The sequence below is a fragment of the Lampetra planeri genome, chromosome 58 (assembly GCF_965212315.1).
Source record: "Lampetra planeri chromosome 58, kcLamPlan1.2.h2, whole genome shotgun sequence".
Classification (NCBI taxonomy): Eukaryota; Metazoa; Chordata; class Hyperoartia; order Petromyzontiformes; family Petromyzontidae; genus Lampetra; species Lampetra planeri.
In genome coordinates, this window is record NC_136164.1 from 2,135,107 (window position 1) to 2,163,012 (window position 27,906).

At 43.1% G+C, this 27,906-nt stretch overlaps 1 protein-coding gene across 1 annotated transcript; it reads left to right on the forward strand.

Annotated features, from left to right (window-relative positions):
• The first annotated feature begins 4,604 nt into the window (after positions 1 to 4,604).
• On the forward strand, positions 4,605 to 27,821 carry LOC144735919 (tight junction protein 2-like). Its single transcript, XM_078618495.1, has 2 exons — positions 4,605 to 5,463; positions 25,946 to 27,821. Exon 2 carries the CDS (start codon positions 25,976 to 25,978, stop codon positions 27,146 to 27,148), a length of 1,173 nt encoding a protein of 390 aa, XP_078474621.1. The 5' UTR covers positions 4,605 to 5,463; positions 25,946 to 25,975; the 3' UTR covers positions 27,149 to 27,821.
• Positions 27,822 to 27,906: the final 85 nt, after the last annotated feature.

The following is a 27,906-nucleotide window of genomic DNA, read 5'->3' on the forward strand; positions in this document are numbered from 1 at the left end:
CACCTTCGCCATCAGGTGTAGTGCGGCCTGGAGCGTAGAGCGGGACGACCTTGCAGCAGATGTGAAGGCTGCAAGCGCGTCGTCGTCAAGCATCGCTGGCAACGCACGCAGGGCAGTGGTGTCGGACCACCCCGACATCTCCTGATGAGCGAGGAACCTTCGTTGGAAGGCTCCCCAGTCGCCCCCATCCGCCTTGAACGCCGACAGCGCGGGCAATCTTTGCTGGAGGACCCGATCGTCGTCGACGTCGGAGAGATTTTCCCGCGCTCCGCTGGAGTTGTGTAAAATGTCGGCTCGGTTGTCAGGCGCAAAATGGAGGGCTCCGGCGCGCGCCGATGACGTGGGCTGCGCTGCGCGGAGGTGTCCGGCCACGTGGCGTCCGTCTTTCCCGCCAATCGGTGGCGGCCCCCCAAAAACGGCGGCAACTTCCAGGCTTTTGGCGCGAAGCGCCCTTTGGCGGGAATCCTCCACCGTCGCTTCCTCCACGACCCCCGCAGCCGTTTTTCCGCTCGCCGGAACGGAGATGTCGGCCAAGACAGCGGCGGCGGCGAGTAGCAACTCCGCCAAGCGGGCGTGCGCGTCCTGGAGGCCGGTGTCGGAGGCAAGCGGAGCGTCGGCCATCACCGCGAAGTGCTGCATCGGCGGCAACTCCTCGTCCTCTACTCCCGAGGTCGGTGTCCCCGGTACGCCGTCGTCATCCCGACCTCGCTCGTGGGTACGGGTAGTCTTCCTTGTGTCCATACTTCTTGAAGACAGGTTTACTTCTGACGCCAGTTGTAATGTAGTAACTCCACGGGAGACGACTTCACGGGTAACACACTCTTTATTTTATCAAACTTGGTTACAGGTGACTAACACCTACTTTGTATCTCGGGTGACAAACACCCACTTCGCTACTTGGCGACTAACGCCCACTGAGTTACTCGGATGACCAACATCCACTTAGTACTCGGGTGACAAACACCCACTTAGCTACTTGGCGACTAACGCCCACTGAGTTACTCGGATGACCAACATCCACTTAGTACTCGGGTGACAAACACCCACTTAGCTACTTGGCGACTAACGCCCACTGAGCTACTCGGATGACCAACATCCTCTTAGCTACTTGGCGACTAACGCCACTGAGCTACTCGGATGACCAACATCCACTTAGTACTCGGGTGACAAACACCCACTTAGCTACTTGGCGACTAACGCCCACTGAGCTACTCGGATGACCAACATCCACTTAGCTACTCGGCGACTAACGCCACTGAGCTACTCGGCTTCACTAGGTCTTCAGCTCCGTCTTCGGGTCTTCAACTGGGTAACTCTTCCCGAGTGCTCTCGCGCGTCCCCCTTTATACCCCACCTGCGGACGTCGCTGCGAGCACCCACTTATTCGACCAATCGCCGGGTGCTGGCTACGATCCTCTTTTCCCACATCTCATCGTGCCTCACCACTCACTCCGCGCCGCCTCGTCATCTGTCACTCCCGGCGCGCGCGTCCACACCACGCCCACAACGCGTGCCCAACCCCGCACCCCGCGCCGCCCCGTGATCCATCACTGTCACAGTCGGCGCACGTCAATACCACCACTACACATGCACCACCAACTTTCGGTCTCATTACACAATTACAGATTGTACACAAGGCTGTTGACCACCTTGGGAAGGACGTCACCGCGGCTGAGTGGCCAAGGCGGGGTTGGTGGTGTATTTCCACACAGTCGAATTGCGCATGGCATTTCAAAGGCGCAGCCCCTGCAATCGCCTGGCTCACGCCACTGCTGGCGAGCGAGCTCTGGAGAGCTGCAACTCGCTCTGAGAGTGGTACTTGGCCTACTCTTCCACGCCGGGCCGTGGCACGTCTTGGGCAAGGCGGGAGTGACCACACTTCCCACCACCACCACCACCCAGCACACCAGAGTCGCTCGCCACTGACCAGCGTGGTGAAGTATGGTCAAAGAGCACCACTCCCCCACGCCATCACCACAAGCCGTGGACAAGCCGTCGCCCAGCAGGCGGGCTCTACAAAGGGCTTCCCAGTTGTGTTATTACATGGCGCATGCACCTACACAGCATATACACGTACATAGTGTAGTGGTGGGGTTAGTGTAGTAGTGGTGTTGGTGTAGTGGTGGTGTAGTGGTGGTGTTAGTGTAGTGGTGGTGTAGTGGTGGTGTTGGTGTAGTGGTGGTGGTGGTGTAGGGGTGGTGTAGTGGTGGTGTTGGTGTAGTGGTGGTGTAGTGGTGGTGTTGGTGTAGTGGTGGTGTTGGTGTAGTGGTGGTTGTAGTTGTGGTGTTAGTGTAGTGGTGGTGTTGGTGTAGGGGTGGTGTTAGTGTAGTGGTGGTGTTGGTGTAGTGGTGGTTGTAGTGGTGGTGTTGGTGTAGGGGTGGTGTTGGTGTAGTGGTGGTGTTAGTGTAGTGGTGGTGTTGGTGTAGTGGTGGTGTTAGTGTGGGGGTGGTGTTGGTGTAGTGTTAGTGTAGTGTTAGTGTAGTGTAGGTGTTAGTGTAGGTGTTAGTGTAGTGTTAGTTTCGGTGTTAGTGTAGGAGTAATGTAGTGTTAGTGTAGGAGTAGTGTAGTGTTAGTGTAGTGTTAGTGTAGGGTGGTGTTAGTGTTAGTGTCGTGTTAGTGTAGTGTCAGTGTGGGGGTGGTGTTAGTATTGCTTCACAATGGCTGTTTGCCTTTGGACCCACCCATAATAAACGCATTCTAATAAAACGCTACAATACCCCCACTTGTGTTGCATGCGTGTGTGTGTGTGGACGTACATGACTGGTGTGCGTGTCAATATTGATGGACACAATAAAACAACCCCCTATCTTCTCGTTGGTGCCGGACGGCAACACTGTAGTGATCAGTGTCGTGGGGGGAGGGCCAATTCCGATTGGCCATTCCCCTCATGGTATTTGTGACCACCACAGCGGCCAAATGGGGGCTCTGGACGGGTGCTATGGGCTGGTAACCCCTCCACCTTCAATGAATTACCACCAAACCACGATTTAAAACTTTCCCCAGGCTACTTTGGGCTCGCCTTCCCATCAACCAGAGGCGAGGAGTGGTGGTCTTGGTTACTTATGCCCCCACCGAAGACGAACATCCGTGGAAGGATGCAGGCAAGGCCGATGAGTCAGATGCCTTCTATTACCTCCTGTCACAAGGTGCTGGCTAAAGTGGCCACTCGGGATAGAGTCATCTTGTTGGGTGACTTCAATGCCCGAGTTGGTCATGATGCTGGCACCTGGTCTGGAGTGATTGGAGGGCATGGGCCTGATCAGCTCAATAAAAAGGGTAGGAGGCTGCTAGATTTGTGTGCAGCCCATGGGCTTGTAATTAGCAACACGCTGTTCCGGCATCGGCGCATCCACGCAACATCATGGATGCATGCCGGGTCCAAGCAAGAACATCTGCTGGACTACATAGTGACAGAACAGCAGATGCGGGCCCATGTCCTTGACAACAGGACTTACCGTGGAGCTGATCTGCTCACTGACCATCGACTTGTCATCTGTAAGATGTGCCTGGGAGTCGGATCCATTCCATGTACACCTTGGGGTGTGACGGGGATGTCATCTGGCTCCCACATTATTTAACATCTATTTCGACCACGTAGTTCGTGAAGCCTTCAATAGCTGTACCGCAGGAATTTCCATCTGGTACAGATACAATGGGAGGCTGATCGGTGCCCGGGTGCGGTCAAGGGATGGCTCCCTATTGCTCAACCATGTTATGTATGCGATGATCTGGGAATTACTGCTCCCTCCGAGGAGGAGTTGGAAGCGCTGCTGTTGAGCCTGGAGCTTGCCACTAAGAGGTAGGGACTTACCATCAGCCCCACCAAAACTAAGCACCTGCCTGGGTATTTTGTACCATCGGACACGTCACCCCCACAACTCCCAATTGGTGATAAGGCACTTGTGGAGAGAGTGGGCAGTTGGAGGCAGTCGCCCTCCAACGACAACGGAGTGGGGAGGAGCGACGCTCACAGCAACAAGCGGAGCGCCGGGTGGCTAAAGCACAAGTTGGCACAGTAAGGGGCACAGATGGTGCATCAGCCAGTCATCTCGGTCATCTCAGTCAGTCGACCCGTGGCACCTGGGTCTGTCCCGTGACCTCCTGCCGACGGGCGTTCGACACTTCATGTGGCCTCAACGTGCACATAGCCTGGCACAAGCGTCGTGGTGACGTCACCGCCACTTAGTGGCGAATGGCGGTTGTTGTTGTTGTATACACATGAGTGGCTATGTATGCCTGCATGTATATATCTGTACACGTATGTGTGCACACATACATACATACAGACATACACACGAACCCCGCGACCCGAGTTCGATTCCAGTTCACGGTCACCACCGGTGACGATTATCTGAACCGGTCTTGGGCCCCCTCTAGGCCGACTCAGCCTCAAATGAGCACCTGGTGCGGTGTGTAGTAAACATCGCCACTGGGGAGACAAAGGCGGCCGGGCGTGGTGCTGGCCACCCACCACCTCGTGTGCCGTTCCGGACTTCATAGGTGCTACTCCGCGAATAGCACTTGCCCCGACAAGTCTGTTTAGGCTACACGGGGAACTTTGTCTTGGTGTGATGGTGGAGGTCCATCAATCATTGGCGTCTGGGTGGGGTCAGCTTGCAGATAGGTAGAAGGTGTTCGCTGTGCGGGATCGTTGTCGTTCTCAGCACGAGATAATATTATTGCTCTACACAGCCACACACACAGACACACGCACAGACACACACACAGATACACACACAGCCACACACACAGACACACGCACAGACACACACAGACAGCCACACACACAGATACACACACAGACACACAGACAGATAGAGGGCAGGGAAGTGATCATTGTTTGGAACCCTTTTCTCACTCACAACACAACAGCAGCAAAGAACGCCTCTATAACTCTCTCTGTCACACACACACATTTTGTCTCACACATACACTCTCTCTGTCTCACATACACTGTCTCACACACACACACACTCTCTGTCACACACACACTCTGTCTCACACACACACTCTGTCTCACACACACTCTCTCTCTCTGTCTCACACACACACACTCTGTCTCACACACTCTCTCAAACAACAACAACAATCAGTTTTACTTTTCAGACTTGCAACAGAGATTTACACACACACACATGGACTATTGTCACACACACACGGAATATTGACACGCACACGGAGGGGGGGACTACCGGACTAGTCAGGAAGACACGGGCCGTTGATCGAGTGACCTCCACCCATCCAGCAGTAGATTTGACAAGAGGTCCCTGTATCACACAGTATTATATATACACACACATATATATACACACACACAGACACACACACTGGTCAAACAAGTGATTTGTTTCAGCCGGGACGCTCTGGAAACGCCGTTCCATAAACCGTTGAGTCCAATCCAAAATCCACTCGCGTCTCGTTCGCATCTCGACAAAGAATCCGACGCTTCGACAACAACCCGCGGTGAGTCCAACGTGTCTCGGTTTGCCTTTGCGTGCACGCACACTCACACTCACCTGCGGGTGGGATCGTAGAAACATTAATTGATATATATGGATAGGGTACGGGGATTGTGTAGGGCTTTTGTGGACAAGCGTAGCTCTTGTAACTCTAGTTGTAGTGCCTTACGCCGGTATTTCCATCCTCTTTGTGGGGAGCGCTACGCTGCCCTACCGAACCCGGCGACCCTCCAATGAGACCTCTGTTCCACGTATTAGGGGGCAGCACTTCCCCACTCACGCCAGAGAGAGTCGATGTGTCAAATTCTCAGGAGCTGGAATTTTGGCAAATTGAGTACAGAAAGAACCCTGGACCTGCTTGAGACCATCACACTCTACACTACACTATACACTACACTACACACTACACTCTACACTACACTATACACTACACTCTACACTACACTATACACTACACTCTACACTACACTATACACTACACTATACACGACACTACACTATACACTACACTATACATTACACTATACACTACACTATACACTACACTCTACACTACATTATAAACTACACTCTACACTACACTCTACACTACATTATACACTACACTCTACACTACACTATACACTACACGCTACACTACACTATACACTACACTATACACTACACTACACTCTACACTACACTATACACTACTATGCACTACACTCTACACTACACTCTACACTACACTATACACAACACTATACACTACACTATACACTACACTATACACTACACGATACACTACTATACACTATACTCTACACTATACACTACACTATACACTGCACTCTACACTACACTCTACACTACACTATATACTACTAAACACAACACTATACACTACACTATACACTACACTATACATTACACTATACACTACACTCTACACTACATTATACACTACACTCTACACTACACTCTACACTACATTATACACTACACTCTACACTACACTATACACTACACGCTACACTACACTATACACTACACTATACACTACACTACACTCTACACTACACTATACACTACTATACACTACACTCTACACTCTACACTACACTCTACACTACACTACACACTACACTATACACTACACACTACACTATACACTACACTATACACTACACTCTACACTACACTATACACTACTATACACAACACTCTACACTACACTCTACAATACACTATACACTACACTCTACACTACACTATACACTACACTATACACTACTATACACCACACTCTACACTACACTATACACTACACTCTACACTACACTATACACTACATTATACACAACTAAACACTACACTCTACACCTCACTATACACTACTATACACTACATTCTACACTACACTCGACACTACACTATACACTACTATACACTACACTCTACACTACACTATACACTACATAACTACACTACACACTACACTCTACACCTCACTATACACTACACTATACACTACACTTTACACTACACTATACACTACACTACACACTACACTCTACACTACACTCTACACTACACTATACACTACACTCTACACTACACTCTACACTACACTACACACTACACTCTACACTACACTATACACTACACTACACACTACACTCTACACTACACTCTACACTACACTCTACACTACACTCTACACTCCACTATACACTACACAATACACTACATTACTACACTATACACTACACTCTACACTACACTATACACTACTATACACTACACTATACACTACACTCTACACTACACTATACACTACACTATACACTACACTATACACTACTATACACTACTATACACTACACTCTACACTATACACTACACTATACACTGCACTCTACGCTACACTCTACACTACACTATATACTACTAAACACAACACTATACACTACACTATACACGACACTACACTATACACTACACTATACATTACACTATACACTACACTACACTATACACTACACTCTACACTACATTATAAACTACACTCTACACTACACTCTACACTACATTATACACTACACTCTACACTACACTATACACTACACGCTACAATACACTATACACTACACTATACACTACACTACACTCTACACTACACTATACACTACTATACACTACACTCTACACTACACTCTACACTACACTATACACTACACTACACTATACACTACACTATACACTACACTATACACTACACTATACACTACTATACACTATACTCTACACTATACACTACACTATACACTGCACTCTACACTACACTCTACACTATATACTACTAAACACAACACTATACACTACACTATACACTACACTATACACTACTCTATACATTACACTATACACTACACTATACACTACACTCTGCACTACATTATACACTACACTCTACACTACACTCTACACTACATTATACACTACACTACACACTACACTATACACTACACACTACACTATACACTACACTATACACTACACTCTACACTACACTATACACTACTATACACAACACTCTACACTACACTCTACACTACACTATACACTACACTCTACACTACACTATACACTACTATACACTACACTCTACACTCTACACTACACTCTACACTACACTTCACACTACACTATACACTACTATTCACTACACTCTACACTACACTAAACACTACACCACTATACACTACGCTCTACACTACAATATATACTACTATACACAACACTACACACTACATTAATACACCATACACTACTAAACACTACACTATACACTACACTATACACTGCACTATACACTACACTACACTATACACTACACTCTACACTACACTCTACACTACACTCTACACTACACTCTACTCTACAGTATACACTACACTCTACACTACACTATACACTACACACTACACTATACACTACACTATACACTACACTTTACACTACACTATACACTACTATACACTACACTCTACACTCTACACTACACTCTACACTACACTACACACTACACTATACACTACACACTACACTATACACTACTATACACAACACTCTACACTACACTCTACACTACACTATGCACTACATTCTACATTACACTATACACTACACTATACACTACTATACACCACACTCTACACTACACTCTACACTACACTATACACTACACTATACGCTACACTCTACACCTCACTATACACTACTATACACTACACTACACACTACACTATACACTACACACTACACTATACACTACACTATACACTACACTCTACACTACACTATACACAACACTCTACACTACACTCTACACTACACTCTACACTACACTATACACTACTATACACCACACTCTACACTACACTATACACTACACTCTACACTACACTATACACTACATTATACACAACTATACACTACACTCTACACCTCACTTTACACTACTATACACTACACTCTACACTACACTCTACACTACACTATACACTACTATACACTACACTCTACACTACACTATACACTACACTATACACTACACTATACACTACTATACACTACACTCTACACTACACTAAACACTACACCACTATACACTACGCTCTACACTACAATATATCATACTATACACTACACTACATTAAAACACCATACACTACTAAACACTACACTATACACTACACTATACACTACACTACACTATACACTACACTATACACTACACTACACACTACACTCTACACTACACTATACACTACACTCTACACTACACTCTACTCTACATTATACACTACACTCTACACTACACTATACACTACACACTACACTATACACTACACTATACACTACACTCTACACTACACTATAGACTACTATACACTACACTCTACACTCTACACTACACTCTACACTACACTACACACTACACTATACACTACACATTACACTATACACTACTATACACAAGACTCTACACTATACTCTACACTACACTATACACTACACTATGCACTACATTCTACACTACACTATACACTACACTCTACACTACACTATACACTACACTATACACTACACTCTACACCTCACTATACACTACTATACACTACACTACACACTACACTATACACTACACTCTACACTACACTATACACTACTATACACAACACTCTACACTACACTCTACACTACACTCTACACTACACTCTACACTACACTATACACTACTATACACCACACTCTACACTACACTATACACTACACTCTACACTACACTATACACTACTATACACTACACTATACACTACACTATACACTACACTATACACTACACTATACACTACTATACACTACACTCTACACTACACTCTACACTACACTAAACACTACACCACTATACACTACGCTCTACACTACAATGTATAATACTATACACTACACTACATTAAAACACCATACACTACTAAACACTACACTATACACTACACTACACTATACACTACACTATACACTACACTACACACTACACTCTACACTACACTATACACTACACTCTACACTACACTCTACTCTACATTATACACTACACTATACACTACACACTACACTATACACTACACTATACACTACATTATACACTACACTCTACACTACACTCTACACTGCATTATACACTACACTCTACACTACACTATACACTACACGCTACACTACACTATACACTACACTATACACTACACTCTACACTACACTATACACTACTATACTCTACAATCTACACTCTACACTACACTCTACACTACACTATACACTACTATACACAACACTTTACACTACACTCTACACTACACTATACACTACACTCTACACTACACTATACACTACACTATACACTACAATACACCACACTCTACACTACACTATACACTACACTCTACACTACACTATACACTACATTATACACAACTATACACTACACTCTACACCTCACTATACACTACTATACACTACACTCTACACTACACTCGACACTACACTATACACTACTATACACTACACTCTACACTACACTCTACACTACACTAAACACTACACCACTATACACTACGCTCTACACTACAATATATACTACTATACACTACACTACACACTACATTAATACACCATACACTACTAAACACTACACTATACACTACACTATACACTACACTATACACTACACTACACTATACACTACACTACACTATACACTACACTCTACACTACACTATACACTACACTCTACACTACACTCTACTCTACAGTATACACTACACTCTACACTACACTATACACTACACACTACACTATACACTACACTATACACTACACTCTACACTACACTATACACTACTATACACTACACTCTACACTCTACACTACACTCTACACTACACTACACACTACACTATACACTACACACTACACTATACACTACTATACACAAGACTCTACACTACACTCTACACTACACTATACACTACACTATGCACTACATTCTACACTACACTATACACTACACTCTACACTACACTATACACTACACTATACACTACACTCTACACCTCACTATACACTACTATATACTACACTACACACTACACTATACACTACACACTACACTCTACACTACACTATACACTACTATACACAACACTCTACACTACACTCTACACTACACTCTACACTACACTATACACTACTATACACCACACTCTACACTACACTATACACTACACTCTACACTACACTATACACTACATTATACACAACTATACACTACACTCTACACCTCACTTTACACTACTATACACTACACTCTACACTACACTCTACACTACACTATACACTACTATACACTACACTCTACACTACACTATACACTACACTATACACTACACTATACACTACTATACACTACACTCTACACTACACTCTACACTACACTAAACACTACACCACTATACACTACGCTCAACACTACAATATATAATACTATACACTACACTACATTAAAACACCATACACTACTAAACACTACACTATACACTACACTATACACTACACTACACTATACACTACACTATACACTACACTACACACTACACTCTACACTACACTATACACTACACTCTACACTACACTCTACTCTACATTATACACTACACTCTACACTACACTATACACTACACACTACACTATACACTACACTATACACTACATTATACACTACACTCTACACTACACTCTACACTGCATTATACACTACACTCTACACTACACTATACACTACACGCTACACTACACTATACACTACACTATACACAACTATACGCTACACTCTACACCTCACTATACACTACTATACACTACACTACACACTACACTATACACTACACACTACACTATACACTACACTATACACTACACTCTACACTACACTATACACTACACTCTACACTACACTATACACTACACTATACACTACAATACACCACACTCTACACTACACTATACACTACACTCTACACTACACTATACACTACATTATACACAACTATACACTACACTCTACACCTCACTATACACTACTATACACTACACTCTACACTACACTATACACTACATTATACACAACTATACACTACACTCTACACCTCACTTTACACTAGTATACACTACACTCTACACTACACTATACACTACACTCTACACTACACTATACACTACATTATACACAACTATACACTACACTCTACACCTCACTTTACACTAGTATACACTACACTCTACACTACACTATACACTACACTCTACACTACACTCTACACTACACTATACACTACTATACACCACACTCTACACTACACTATACACTACACTCTACACTACACTATACACTACATTATACACAACTATACACTACACTCTACACCTCACTTTACACTAGTATACACTACACTCTACACTACACTCTACACTACACTATACACTACTATACACTACACTCTACACTACACTATACACTACACTATACACTACACTATACACTACTATACACTACACTCTACACTACACTAAACACTACACCACTATACACTACGCTCTACACTACAATATATAATACTATACACTACACTACATTAAAACACCATACACTACTAAACACTACACTATACACTACACTATACACTACACTACACTATACACTACACTATACACTACACTACACACTACACTCTACACTACACTATACACTACACTCTACACTACACTCTACTCTACATTATACACTACACTCTACACTACACTATACACTACACACTACACTATACACTACACTATACACTACACTCTACACTACACTATAGACTACTATACACTACACTCTACACTCTACACTACACTCTACACTACACTACACACTACACTATACACTACACACTACACTATACACTACTATACACAAGACTCTACACTACACTCTACACTACACTATACACTACACTATGCACTACATTCTACACTACACTATACACTACACTCTACACTACACTATACACTACACTATACACTACACTCTACACCTCACTATACACTACTATACACTACACTACACACTACACTATACACTACACTCTACACTACACTATACACTACTATACACAACACTCTACACTACACTCTACACTACACTCTACACTACACTCTACACTACACTATACACTACTATACACCACACTCTACACTACACTATACACTACACTCTACACTACACTATACACTACTATACACTACACTATACACTACACTATACACTACACTATACACTACACTATACACTACTATACACTACACTCTACACTACACTCTACACTACACTAAACACTACACCACTATACACTACGCTCTACACTACAATGTATAATACTATACACTACACTACATTAAACACCATACACTACTAAACACTACACTATACACTACACTACACTATACACTACACTATACACTACACTACACACTACACTCTACACTACACTATACACTACACTCTACACTACACTCTACTCTACATTATACACTACACTATACACTACACACTACACTATACACTACACTATACACTACATTATACACTACACTCTACACTACACTCTACACTGCATTATACACTACACTCTACACTACACTATACACTACACGCTACACTACACTATACACTACACTATACACTACACTCTACACTACACTATACACTACTATACTCTACAATCTACACTCTACACTACACTCTACACTACACTATACACTACTATACACAACACTTTACACTACACTCTACACTACACTATACACTACACTCTACACTACACTATACACTACACTATACACTACAATACACCACACTCTACACTACACTATACACTACACTCTACACTACACTATACACTACATTATACACAACTATACACTACACTCTACACCTCACTATACACTACTATACACTACACTCTACACTACACTCGACACTACACTATACACTACTATACACTACACTCTACACTACACTCTACACTACACTAAACACTACACCACTATACACTACGCTCTACACTACAATATATACTACTATACACTACACTACACACTACATTAATACACCATACACTACTAAACACTACACTATACACTACACTATACACTACACTATACACTACACTACACTATACACTACACTACACTATACACTACACTCTACACTACACTATACACTACACTCTACACTACACTCTACACTACACACTACACTATACACTACACTATACACTACACTCTACACTACACTATACACTACTATACACTACACTCTACACTACACTCTACACTACACTACACACTACACTATACACTACACACTACACTATACACTACTATACACAAGACTCTACACTACACTCTACACTACACTATACACTACACTATGCACTACATTCTACACTACACTATACACTACACTCTACACTACACTATACACTACACTATACACTACACTCTACACCTCACTATACACTACTATACACAACACTCTACACTACACTCTACACTACACTCTACACTACACTATACACTACTATACACCACACTCTACACTACACTATACACTACACTCTACACTACACTATACACTACATTATACACAACTATACACTACACTCTACACCTCACTTTACACTACTATACACTACACTCTACACTACACTCTACACTACACTATACACTACTATACACTACACTCTACACTACACTATACACTACACTATACACTACACTATACACTACTATACACTACACTCTACACTACACTCTACACTACACTAAACACTACACCACTATACACTACGCTCAACACTACAATATATAATACTATACACTACACTACATTAAAACACCATACACTACTAAACACTACACTATACACTACACTATACACTACACTACACTATACACTACACTATACACTACACTACACACTACACTCTACACTACACTATACACTACACTCTACACTACACTCTACTCTACATTATACACTACACTCTACACTACACTATACACTACACACTACACTATACACTACACTATACACTACATTATACACTACACTCTACACTACACTCTACACTGCATTATACACTACACTCTACACTACACTATACACTACACGCTACACTACACTATACACTACACTATACACTACACTCTACACTACACTATACACTACTATACACTACACTCTACACTCTACACTACACTCTACACTACACTATACACTACTATACACAACACTCTACACTACACTATACACTACACTATACACTACAATACACCACACTCTACACTACACTATACACTACACTCTACACTACACTATACACTACACTATACACTACAATACACCACACTCTACACTACACTATACACTACACTCTACACTACACTATACACTACATTATACACAACTATACACTACACTCTACACCTCACTATACACTACTATACACTACACTCTACACTACACTCGACACTACACTATACACTACTATACACTACACTCTACACTACACTCTACACTACACTAAACACTACACCACTATACACTACGCTCTACACTACAATATATACTACTATACACTACACTACACACTACATTAATACACCATACACTACTAAACACTACACTATACACTACACTATACACTACACTATACACTACACTATACACTACACTACACTATACACTACACTCTACACTACACTATACACTACACTCTACACTACACTCTACTCTACAGTATACACTACACTCTACACTCTACACTACACTATACACTACACACTACACTATACACTACACTATACACTACACTCTACACTACACTATACACTACTATACACTACACTCTACACTCTACACTACACTCTACACTACACTACACTATACACTACACACTACACTATACACTACTATACACAAGACTCTACACTACACTCTACACTACACTATACACTACACTATGCACTACATTCTACACTACACTATACACTACACTCTACACTACACTATACACTACACTATACACTACACTCTACACCTCACTATACACTACTATACACTACACTACACACTACACTATACACTACACACTACACTATACACTACACTATACACTACACTCTACACTACTATACACAACACTCTACACTACACTCTACACTACACTCTACACTACACTATACACTACACTATACACTACTATACACCACACTCTACACTACACTATACACTACACTCTACACTACATTATACACTACATTATACACAACTATACACTACACTCTACACCTCACTTTACACTACTATACACTACACTCTACACTACACTCTACACTACACTCTACACTACACTATACACTACTATACACTACACTCTACACTACACTATACACTACACTATACACTACACTATACACTACTATACACTACACTCTACACTACACTCTACACTACACTAAACACTACACCACTATACACTACACTCTACACTACAATATATAATACTATACACTACACTACATTAATACACCATACACTACTAAACACTACACTATACGCTACATTATACACTACACTACACTATACACTACACTATACACTACACTACACTATACACTACACTCTACACTACACTATACACTACACTCTACACTACACTCTACTCTACATTATACACTACACTCTACACTACACTATACACTACACACTACACTATACACTACACTATACACTACATTATACACTACACTCTACACTACACTCTACACTGCATTATACACTACACTCTACACTACACTATACACTACACGCTACACTACACTATACACTACACTATACACTACACTCTACACTACACTATACACTACTATACACTACACACTACACTCTACACTACACTCTACACTACACTATACACTACTATACACAACACTCTACACTACACTCTACACTACACTATACACTGCACTCTACACTACACTATACACTACACTATACACTACTATACACCACACTCTACACTACACTATACACTACACTCTACACTACACTATACACTACATTATACACAACTTTACACTACACTCTACACCTCGCTATACACTACTATACACTACACTCTACACTACACTCTACACTACACTATACACTAATATACACTACACTCTACACTACACTATACACTACACTCTACACTACACTATATACTACTATACACTACACTCTACACTACACTCTACACTACACTAAACACTACACCACTATACACTACGATCTACACTACAATATATACTACTATACACTACACTACACACTACATTAATACACCATACACTATACACTACACTATACACTACACTATACACTACACTATACACTACACTACACTATACACTACACTCTACACTACACTATACACTACACTCTACACTACACTCTACTCTACAGTATACACTACACTCTACACTACACTATACACTACACACTACACTATACACTACACTATACACTACACTCTACACTACACTATACACTACTATACACTACACTCTACACTATACACTACACTCTACACTACACTACACACTACACTATACACTACACACTACACTATACACTACTAAACACAACACTCTACACTACACTCTACACTACACTATACACTACTATACACCACACTCTACACTACACTCTACACTACACTATACACTACACTATACACTACACTCTACACTACACTATACACTACACACTACACTATACACTACACTATACACTACACTCTACACCTCACTATACACTACTATACACTACACTACACACTACACTATACACTACACACTACACTGTACACTACACTCTACACTACACTCTACACTACACTATACACTACTATACACCACACTCTACACTACACTATACACTACACTCTACACTACACTATACACTACATTATACACAACTATACACTACACTCTACACCTCACTTTACACTACTATACACTACACTCTACACTACACTATACACTACTATACACTACACTCTACACTACACTATACACTACACTATACACTACTATACACTACACTCTACACTACACTCTACACTACACTAAACACTACACCACTATACACTATGCTCTACACTACAATATATAATACTATACACCACACTACATTAATACACCATCCACTACTAAACACTACACGAAACACTACACTATACACTACACCAGAGGTGGGACAAAGTCATTGTTATGCAAGTCCAAGTCGAGTCGCAAGTCATCAAATTCATGACTCGAGTCTGACTCGAGTCCAAGTCACATGACTCGAGTCCACATCTCATAGGTGGGACAAAGTCATTGTTATGCAAGTCCAAGTCGAGTCGCAAGTCATCAAATTCATGACTCGAGTCTGACTCGAGTCCAAGTCACATGACTCGAGTCCACACCTCTGCACTACACTATACACTACACTCTACACTACACTCTACTCTACATTATACACTACACTCTACACTACACTATACACTACATTATACACAACTGTACACTACACTCTACACCTCACTATACACTACTATACACTACACTCCACACTACACTCTACACTACACTATACACTACTATACACTACACTCTACACTACACTATACACTACACTATACACTACACTATATACTACTATACACTACACTCTACACTACTCTCTACACTACACTAAACACTACACCACTATACACTACGCTCTAGACTACAATATATACTACTATACACTACACTACACACTACATTAATACACCATACACTACTAAACACTACACTATACACTACACTATACACTACACTATACACTACACTACACTATACACTACACTCTACACTACACTATACACTACACTCTACACTACACTCTACTTACAGTATACACTACACTCTACACTACACTATACACTACACACTACACTATACACTACACTATACACTACACTCTACACTACACTATACACTACTATACACTACACTCTACACTCTACACTACACTCTACACTATACACTACACACTACACTATACACTACTATACACAACACTCTACACTACACTCTACACTACACTATACACTACACTATACACTACATTCTACACTACACTATACACTACACTATACACTACTATACACCACACTCTACACTACACTCTACACTACACTATACACTACACTATACACTACACTCTACACTATACTATACACTACTATACACTACACTCTACACCTCACTATACACTACTATACACTACACTACACACTACACTATACACTACACACTACACTATACACTACACTAAACACTACACTCTACACTACACTCTACACTACACTCTACACTACTATACACTACACTCTACACTACACTATACACTACATTATACACAACTATACACTACACTCTACACCTCACTTTACACTACTATACACTACACTCTACACTACACTCTACACTACACTATACACTACTATACACTACACTCTACACTACACTATACACTACACTATACACTACACTATACACTACTATACACTACACTCTACACTACACTCTACACTACACTAAACACTACACCACTATACACTACGCTCTACACTACAATATATAATACTATACACTACACTACATTAATACACCATCCACTACTAAACACTACACGAAACACTACACTATACACTACACTATACACTACACTACACTATACACTACACTATACACTACACTATACACTACACTCTACACTACACTATACACTACACTCTACACTACACTCTACTCTACATTATACACTACACTCTACACTACACTATACACTACATTATACACAACTGTACACTACACTCTACACCTCACTATACACTACTATACACTACACTCCACACTACACTCTACACTACACTATACACTACTATACACTACACTCTACACTACACTATACACTACACTATACACTACACTATATACTACTATACACTACACTCTACACTACACTCTACACTACACTAAACACTACACCACTATACACTACGCTCTAGACTACAATATATACTACTATACACTACACTACACACTACATTAATACACCATACACTACTAAACACTACACTATACACTACACTATACACTACACTATACACTACACTACACTATACACTACACTCTACACTACACTATACACTACACTCTACACTACACTCTACTTACAGTATACACTACACTCTACACTACACTATACACTACACACTACACTATACACTACACTATACACTACACTCTACACTACACTATACACTACTATACACTACACTCTACACTCTACACTACACTCTACACTATACACTACACACTACACTATACACTACTATACACAACACTCTACACTACACTCTACACTACACTATACACTACACTATACACTACATTCTACACTACACTATACACTACACTATACACTACTATACACCACACTCTACACTACACTCTACACTACACTATACACTACACTATACACTACACTCTACACTATACTATACACTACTATACACTACACTCTACACCTCACTATACACTACTATACACTACACTACACACTACACTATACACTACACACTACACTATACACTACACTAAACACTACACTCTACACTACACTCTACACTACACTCTACACTACTATACACTACACTCTACACTACACTATACACTACATTATACACAACTATACACTACACTCTACACCTCACTTTACACTACTATACACTACACTCTACACTACACTCTACACTACACTATACACTACTATACACTACACTCTACACTACACTATACACTACACTATACACTACACTATACACTACTATACACTACACTCTACACTACACTCTACACTACACTAAACACTACACCACTATACACTACGCTCTACACTACAATATATAATACTATACACTACACTACATTAATACACCATCCACTACTAAACACTACACGAAACACTACACTATACACTACACTATACACTACACTACACTATACACTACACTATACACTACACTATACACTACACTCTACACTACACTATACACTACACTCTACACTACACTCTACTCTACATTATACACTACACTCTACACTACACTATACACTACACACTACACTATACACTACACTATACACTACACTCTACACTACACTATACACTACTATACACTACACTCTACACTCTACACTACACTCTACACTACACTACACACTACACTATACACTACACACTACACAATACACTACTATGCACAACACTCTACACTACACTCTGCACTATACTATACACTACACTATACACTACATTCTACACTACACTATACACTACACTATACACTACTATACACCACACTCTACACTACACTCTACACTACACTATACACTACACTATACACTACACTCTACACTACACTATACTATACACTACTATACACTACACTCTACACCTCACTATACACTACTATACACTACACTACACACTACACTATACACTACACTACACTATACACTACACTATACACTACTCTACACTATACACTACACTCTACACTACACTATACACTACACTCTACACTACACTCTACTCTACATTATACACTACACTCTACACTACACTATACACTACATTATACACAACTATACACTACACTCTACACCTCACTATACACTACTATACACTACACTCTACACTACACTCTACACTTCACTATACACTACTATACACTACACTCTACACTACACTATACACTACACTACACTATATACTACTATACACTACACTCTACACTACACTCTACACTACACTAAACACTACACCACTATACACTACGCTCTACACTACAATATATACTACTATACACTACACTACACACTACATTAATACCCCATACACTACTAAACACTACACTATACACTACACTATACACTACACTATACACTACACTAAACACTACACTACACTAGACACTACACTCTACACTACACTATACACTACACTCTACACTACACTCTACTCTACAGTATACACTACACTCTACACTACACTATACACTACACACTACACTATACACTACACTATACACTACACTCTACACTACACTATACACTACTATACACTACACTCAACACTCTACACTACACTCTACACTACACTACACACTACACTATACACTACACATTACACTATACACTACTATACACAACACTCTACACTACACTCTACACTACACTATACACTACACTATACACTACATTCTACACTACACTATACACTACACTATACACTACTATACACCACACTCTACACTACACTCTACACTACACTATACACTACACTATACACTACACTCTACACTACACTATACTATACACTACTATACACTACACTCTACACCTCACTATACACTACTATACACTACACTACACACTACACTATACACTACACACTACACTATACACTACACTCTACACTACATTCTACACTACACTATACACTACTATACACCACACTCTACACTACACTATACACTACACTCTACACTACACTATACGCTACATTATACACAACTATACACTACACTCTACACCTCACTTTACACTACTATACACTACACTCTACACTACACTCTACACTACACTATACACTACTATACACTACACTCTACACTACACTATACACTACACTATACACTACACTATACACTACTATACACTACACTCTACACTACACTCTACACTACACTAAACACTACACCACTATACACTACGCTCTACACTACAATATATAATACTATACACTACACTACATTAATACACCATCCACTACTAAACACTACACGAAACACTACACTATACACTACACTATACACTACACTATACACTACACTACACTATACACTACACTCTACACTACACTATACACTACACTCTACACTACACTCTACTCTACATTATACACTACACTCTACACTACACTATACACTACACACTACACTATACACTACACTATACACTACACTCTACACTACACTATACACTACTATACACTACACTCTACACTCTACACTACACTCTACACTACACTACACACTATACACTACTATACACAACACTCTACACTACACTCTACACTACACTATACACTACACTATACACTACATTCTACACTACACTATACACTACACTATACACTACTATACACCACACTCTACACTACACTCTACACTACACTATACACTACACTATACACTACACTCTACACTACACTATACACTATACTATACACTACTATACACTACACTCTACACCTCACTATACACTAGTATACACTACATTCCACACTACACTCTATACTATAATATACACTACACTCTACACTACACTCTACACTACACTATACACTACACTCTACACTACACTATACACTACTGTACACTACACTCTACACTATACTATACACTACACTAAACACTACACCACTATACACTACGCTCTACACTACAATATATACTACTACACACTACACTACACTCTACATTAATACACCATACACTACTATACACTCCACTATACACTACACTATACACTACACTACTATACACAACACTAAACACGACACCACAATACATTACATTCTACACTGAACTATACACTACACTACGAGACACTACACCACTATACACTACACTACTATTCACTAAGATACACGACTATACACAACACTATACCACTATACAGTAACTCTACAATACTATACACCACACTACTATAAACTACACTATGCACTACACTACTATACACTACACTACTACATACTACACTACACTATACACTACACTACTACATACTACACTACTACATACTACACTACACTATGCACTACACTACTATTGACTACACTACACTATACACTACAATACTACATACCAGAGGTGTGGACTCGAGTCATGTGACTTGGACTCGAGTCAGACTCGAGTCATGAATTTGATGACTTGCGACTCGACTTGGACTTGCATAACAATGACTTTGTCCCACCTATGAGGTGTGGACTCGAGTCATGTGACTTGGACTCGAGTCAGACTCGAGTCATGAATTTGATGACTTGCGACTCGACTTGGACTTGCATAACAATGACTTTGTCCCACCTCTGCTACATACTACACTATGCACCACTACTATTCACTACACTGCTACATACTACACGACACTATACACTACTACATACTACACTACTATACACTACACTACCATTGACTACACTACACTATACACTACACTACTACATACTACACTATGCACCACTACTATTCACTACACTACTATTGACTACACTACACTATACACTACACTACTACATACTACACGATACACTACACTACTAGACACTACACTGCTACAGCCTCACGTCGGTTCTCTTCTGTCGCCTTCTCTGTGTGGAACTCTCTCTATCTCTCTGTCCCTTCGCACATCCGCAACGTCAAATGCGCCTCCGACTACTTTGCAAGCGACATCTGAAGGCCTCTCTCGATCTGCGTTTGGGCTCAGGCAGCCCTGAGCTTGGCTTGTCCTCTCTGATCCACACGGGAGCGGGGGCAGCACTTGGCTCACCCACTTGGCATATGAGAGCAATGCTCATCACATCACAAACCAACAAATACAATTTTATTTTATCTTCGGAGCTGTAATGGCGCCACAACTCAAAACGCCGAAACAAAAATGACCATCAACTCGCTGCACTTGAGAACCCGGCTTCATCACTGCTGCTCAGTCTGTGCGAGTCCAGGGGTTCTGTATGCGAGTCTATGGGTCTCTATATGAGTTTATGGGTCTCTATGTGAGTCTATGGGGGGTCTCTATGTGAGTCTACGGGCCTCTATGTGAGTCGACGGATCTCTATGTGAGTCCAAGGGTCTCTATATGAGTCTATAGGCCTCTATGTGACTCTATGGGTCTCTATGCAAGACTACGGTCTCTATAGGAAACAACGGGTCTCTATGTGAGTCTATGGGTCTCTTTGCGAGTCTATGGTTTCTCTATGCGATTCTGCCGGTCTCTAATGTGATTATATGGGTCTCTATGTCAGTCTACGGGTCTCTATGTAAGTCCATGAGTCTATATGTGAGTCTATGGTCTCTATGCGAGTCTATGGGTCTCTATGTGAGTTTATGGGTCTCTATGTGAGTATATGGGTCTCTATGTGAGTCTATGGGTCTTCTATGCGAGTCTATGGGTCTTTATGCGAGTCTATGGGTCTGTATGCGAGTCTATGGGTCTTTATGTGAGTCTAGGGTCTCTATGCGAGTCTATGGGTCTTTATACGAGTCTACGTGTCTTCTATGCGAGTCTACGGATCTTTATGTGTCTATGTGAATCTAGGATTCTCTATGTGAGTCTATTGGCCTCTCTGCGACTATGTGGGTCTCTGGGTCTATATGTGAGCGAGTCATTGGGTGTCTGTGCGAGTCTTTGGGTCTCTATGTGAGCGAGTCTATGGGGGTCTATGTGAGTCTATGGGTCTCTATGTGAGTCTATGCGTCTCTATGTGGGTCTCTGGGTCTTTATGTCAACTGCTGCGGTCGGGGCAGCCGAGCCCCGCAATTGGAACCCAGGAACTCGGCCTCCCACAGCGGAACCGACCGACCGACCGACCAACTGTCGCCTGCGCCCTGCGCACTTTTCCTTCCCAGCGCCGTCGCCCTCCCCCAACGCGTGCGGCCATGGCGGACGCGGACGGGTGGGAGCAGTACACGGTGACCCTGACCAGGGCGCCCGGCGCCGGCTTCGGCATCGCGGTGTCGGGCGGGCGCGACAACCCGTACTTCCCGAGCGGCGAGGCTTCCATCGTGGTGTCCGACGTCCTGCGGGGGGGCCCCGCCGACGGCCTCCTGCGGCGCCTCGACCGCGTCGTGGCGGTGAACGGCGCGAGCGTGGAGAACGCCGAGCACGCCCACGCGCTCCAGCTGCTCCGCCGGAGCCCCGCGACGGCGCGCATCGTCGTGCTGCGGCGGGCCGAGCGGGCCGAGCGGGCCGAGCGGGCCGGCGGGTCGCGCCTCGCGGCCGCCGCCTGGCGACGGCCGTACGGCGACGACGATGATGAGGACGACTGCGACGACGCAAGCCGGATCGTGGCAGTCCACCCCGACTTCGGCGACGAGGCCGAGGAGCGGCGCGGCCGGCGGCTCGGCGTGGGCCGTGACGAGATCGCTCGCAGCTGGGAGCGCGGCCTGGACGGCGGCGGCGGCGACCGGAGTGACGCGGAGCGGAGAGGAGAGCGGGGCGCGGAGCACGGTCCGGTCTGTGGTGGCGGCCGGCTCGGACGCAGCTGGGACTGCGGCCTGGACCGGGGTAGGCAGGCGAGCCTGGACCGCCACCTCAGCCACAGCTGGGAGGGCGGTTTGGACCAAATCTCGGGGTCGAGGGGCGGGGATCGGAGCCAGGAGCACGGCGGCGTCGGGGGCGGCTGGGACCGGGGCCCCGACGGAGGCGCAGAGCGGGGTCCGGACCGCGGACGCACCTACAACCGGGGCCTCAGCCGATCGGCGGGGGACCTGATCTCGACGTCTCCCGTGCGCCGGACTCGCCTCGTCACGGTCACGCTGGCGAAGGGCAATCGCTCTGGGGGCTACGGCCTGAGCCTGGGCAGCAAGATCTACGTGAAGGGCGTTGGCAGCGAAGGGGCGGCCGCCCGGGACGGCAGCGTTCGGGAAGGCGACGTGGTGCTGAAGATCAACGGCGCCGCCACCGACAACATGTCGCTGGGCGACGCTCGCAAGCTCATCGAGAGGTCCGGGGGGAGGCTCAAGATGTCCGTGCACCGCGGCGCGGGGAAGACGCTGACCAACATGCCGCTGCTGGACGACAGCCCCTCCTCGTCAGACGGATACGACTAGATGCGGGTAGCGGAGGGTGGGGATGTCCGGCTGGGTCGGCAGCCGGTAAGCCCTGCCGGTTCGATCGCCGGTTCAAAGGCGCCTCTTCCGGCGTGGTCGGGTTCAGCGATCGGTTATCCCACCGATTGTCGGTTTCAAAGCCTCCTCCGCCCCAGTCAAATAGAGACGCTACCCTTGAGTGCGGCACCTCTCAACGTCGCATCACTCCACAGCTCGCGTGCTCACCCCCAACCCAAGACAGCTGGAACGCCGCGGGCCCGGCGCGTAAGCGACCGTTTTCCCGACCCGCGAGCAACGTGCGAGCACCGAGGGCAAATCGGTGAAGGGCCAGGGGTGGGGGATGACGGCTGTCCTGCCCGGGGGGTGGGGTTTGGATGGCCACTAATCGGCACGGAGAAGCAGAGTTCGTCGGTCCCAGTTCTGCGAGCAGGAGCGGGGTTCTCGTTGCCACAATAAATGTAACGAGGATAAAGTTGGAACAAATTTTTAGGTACGATGATCGTGATTGAGATAATAGTGGGGTCATTATTATTATTAAAAGTGGTGTAGTTAATTTGACAGGGGAACAGGCGAGAGTGGTTTAGGAGGGGTAGTGATCGGGGCTGGTAGTAGAGTTGTGACAGGGGTAGTGGTAGGGGGCTTGTGGTGGTGATCGGGGTTGGGGTAGTGGTAGGGCTTGTAGTAGTAATAGGGGTTTGGGTAGGGGTTGTGCTAGTGATAGGGGTTGGGGTAGTGATAGGGGTTGGGGTAGTGATCGG

What these genes read in the sequence shown, in the direction of transcription:
- LOC144735919 (XM_078618495.1), top strand. Translation starts at nt 25,976, where the DNA reads ATGGCGGACGCGGACGGGTGGGAGCAGTACACGGTGACCCTGACCAGG.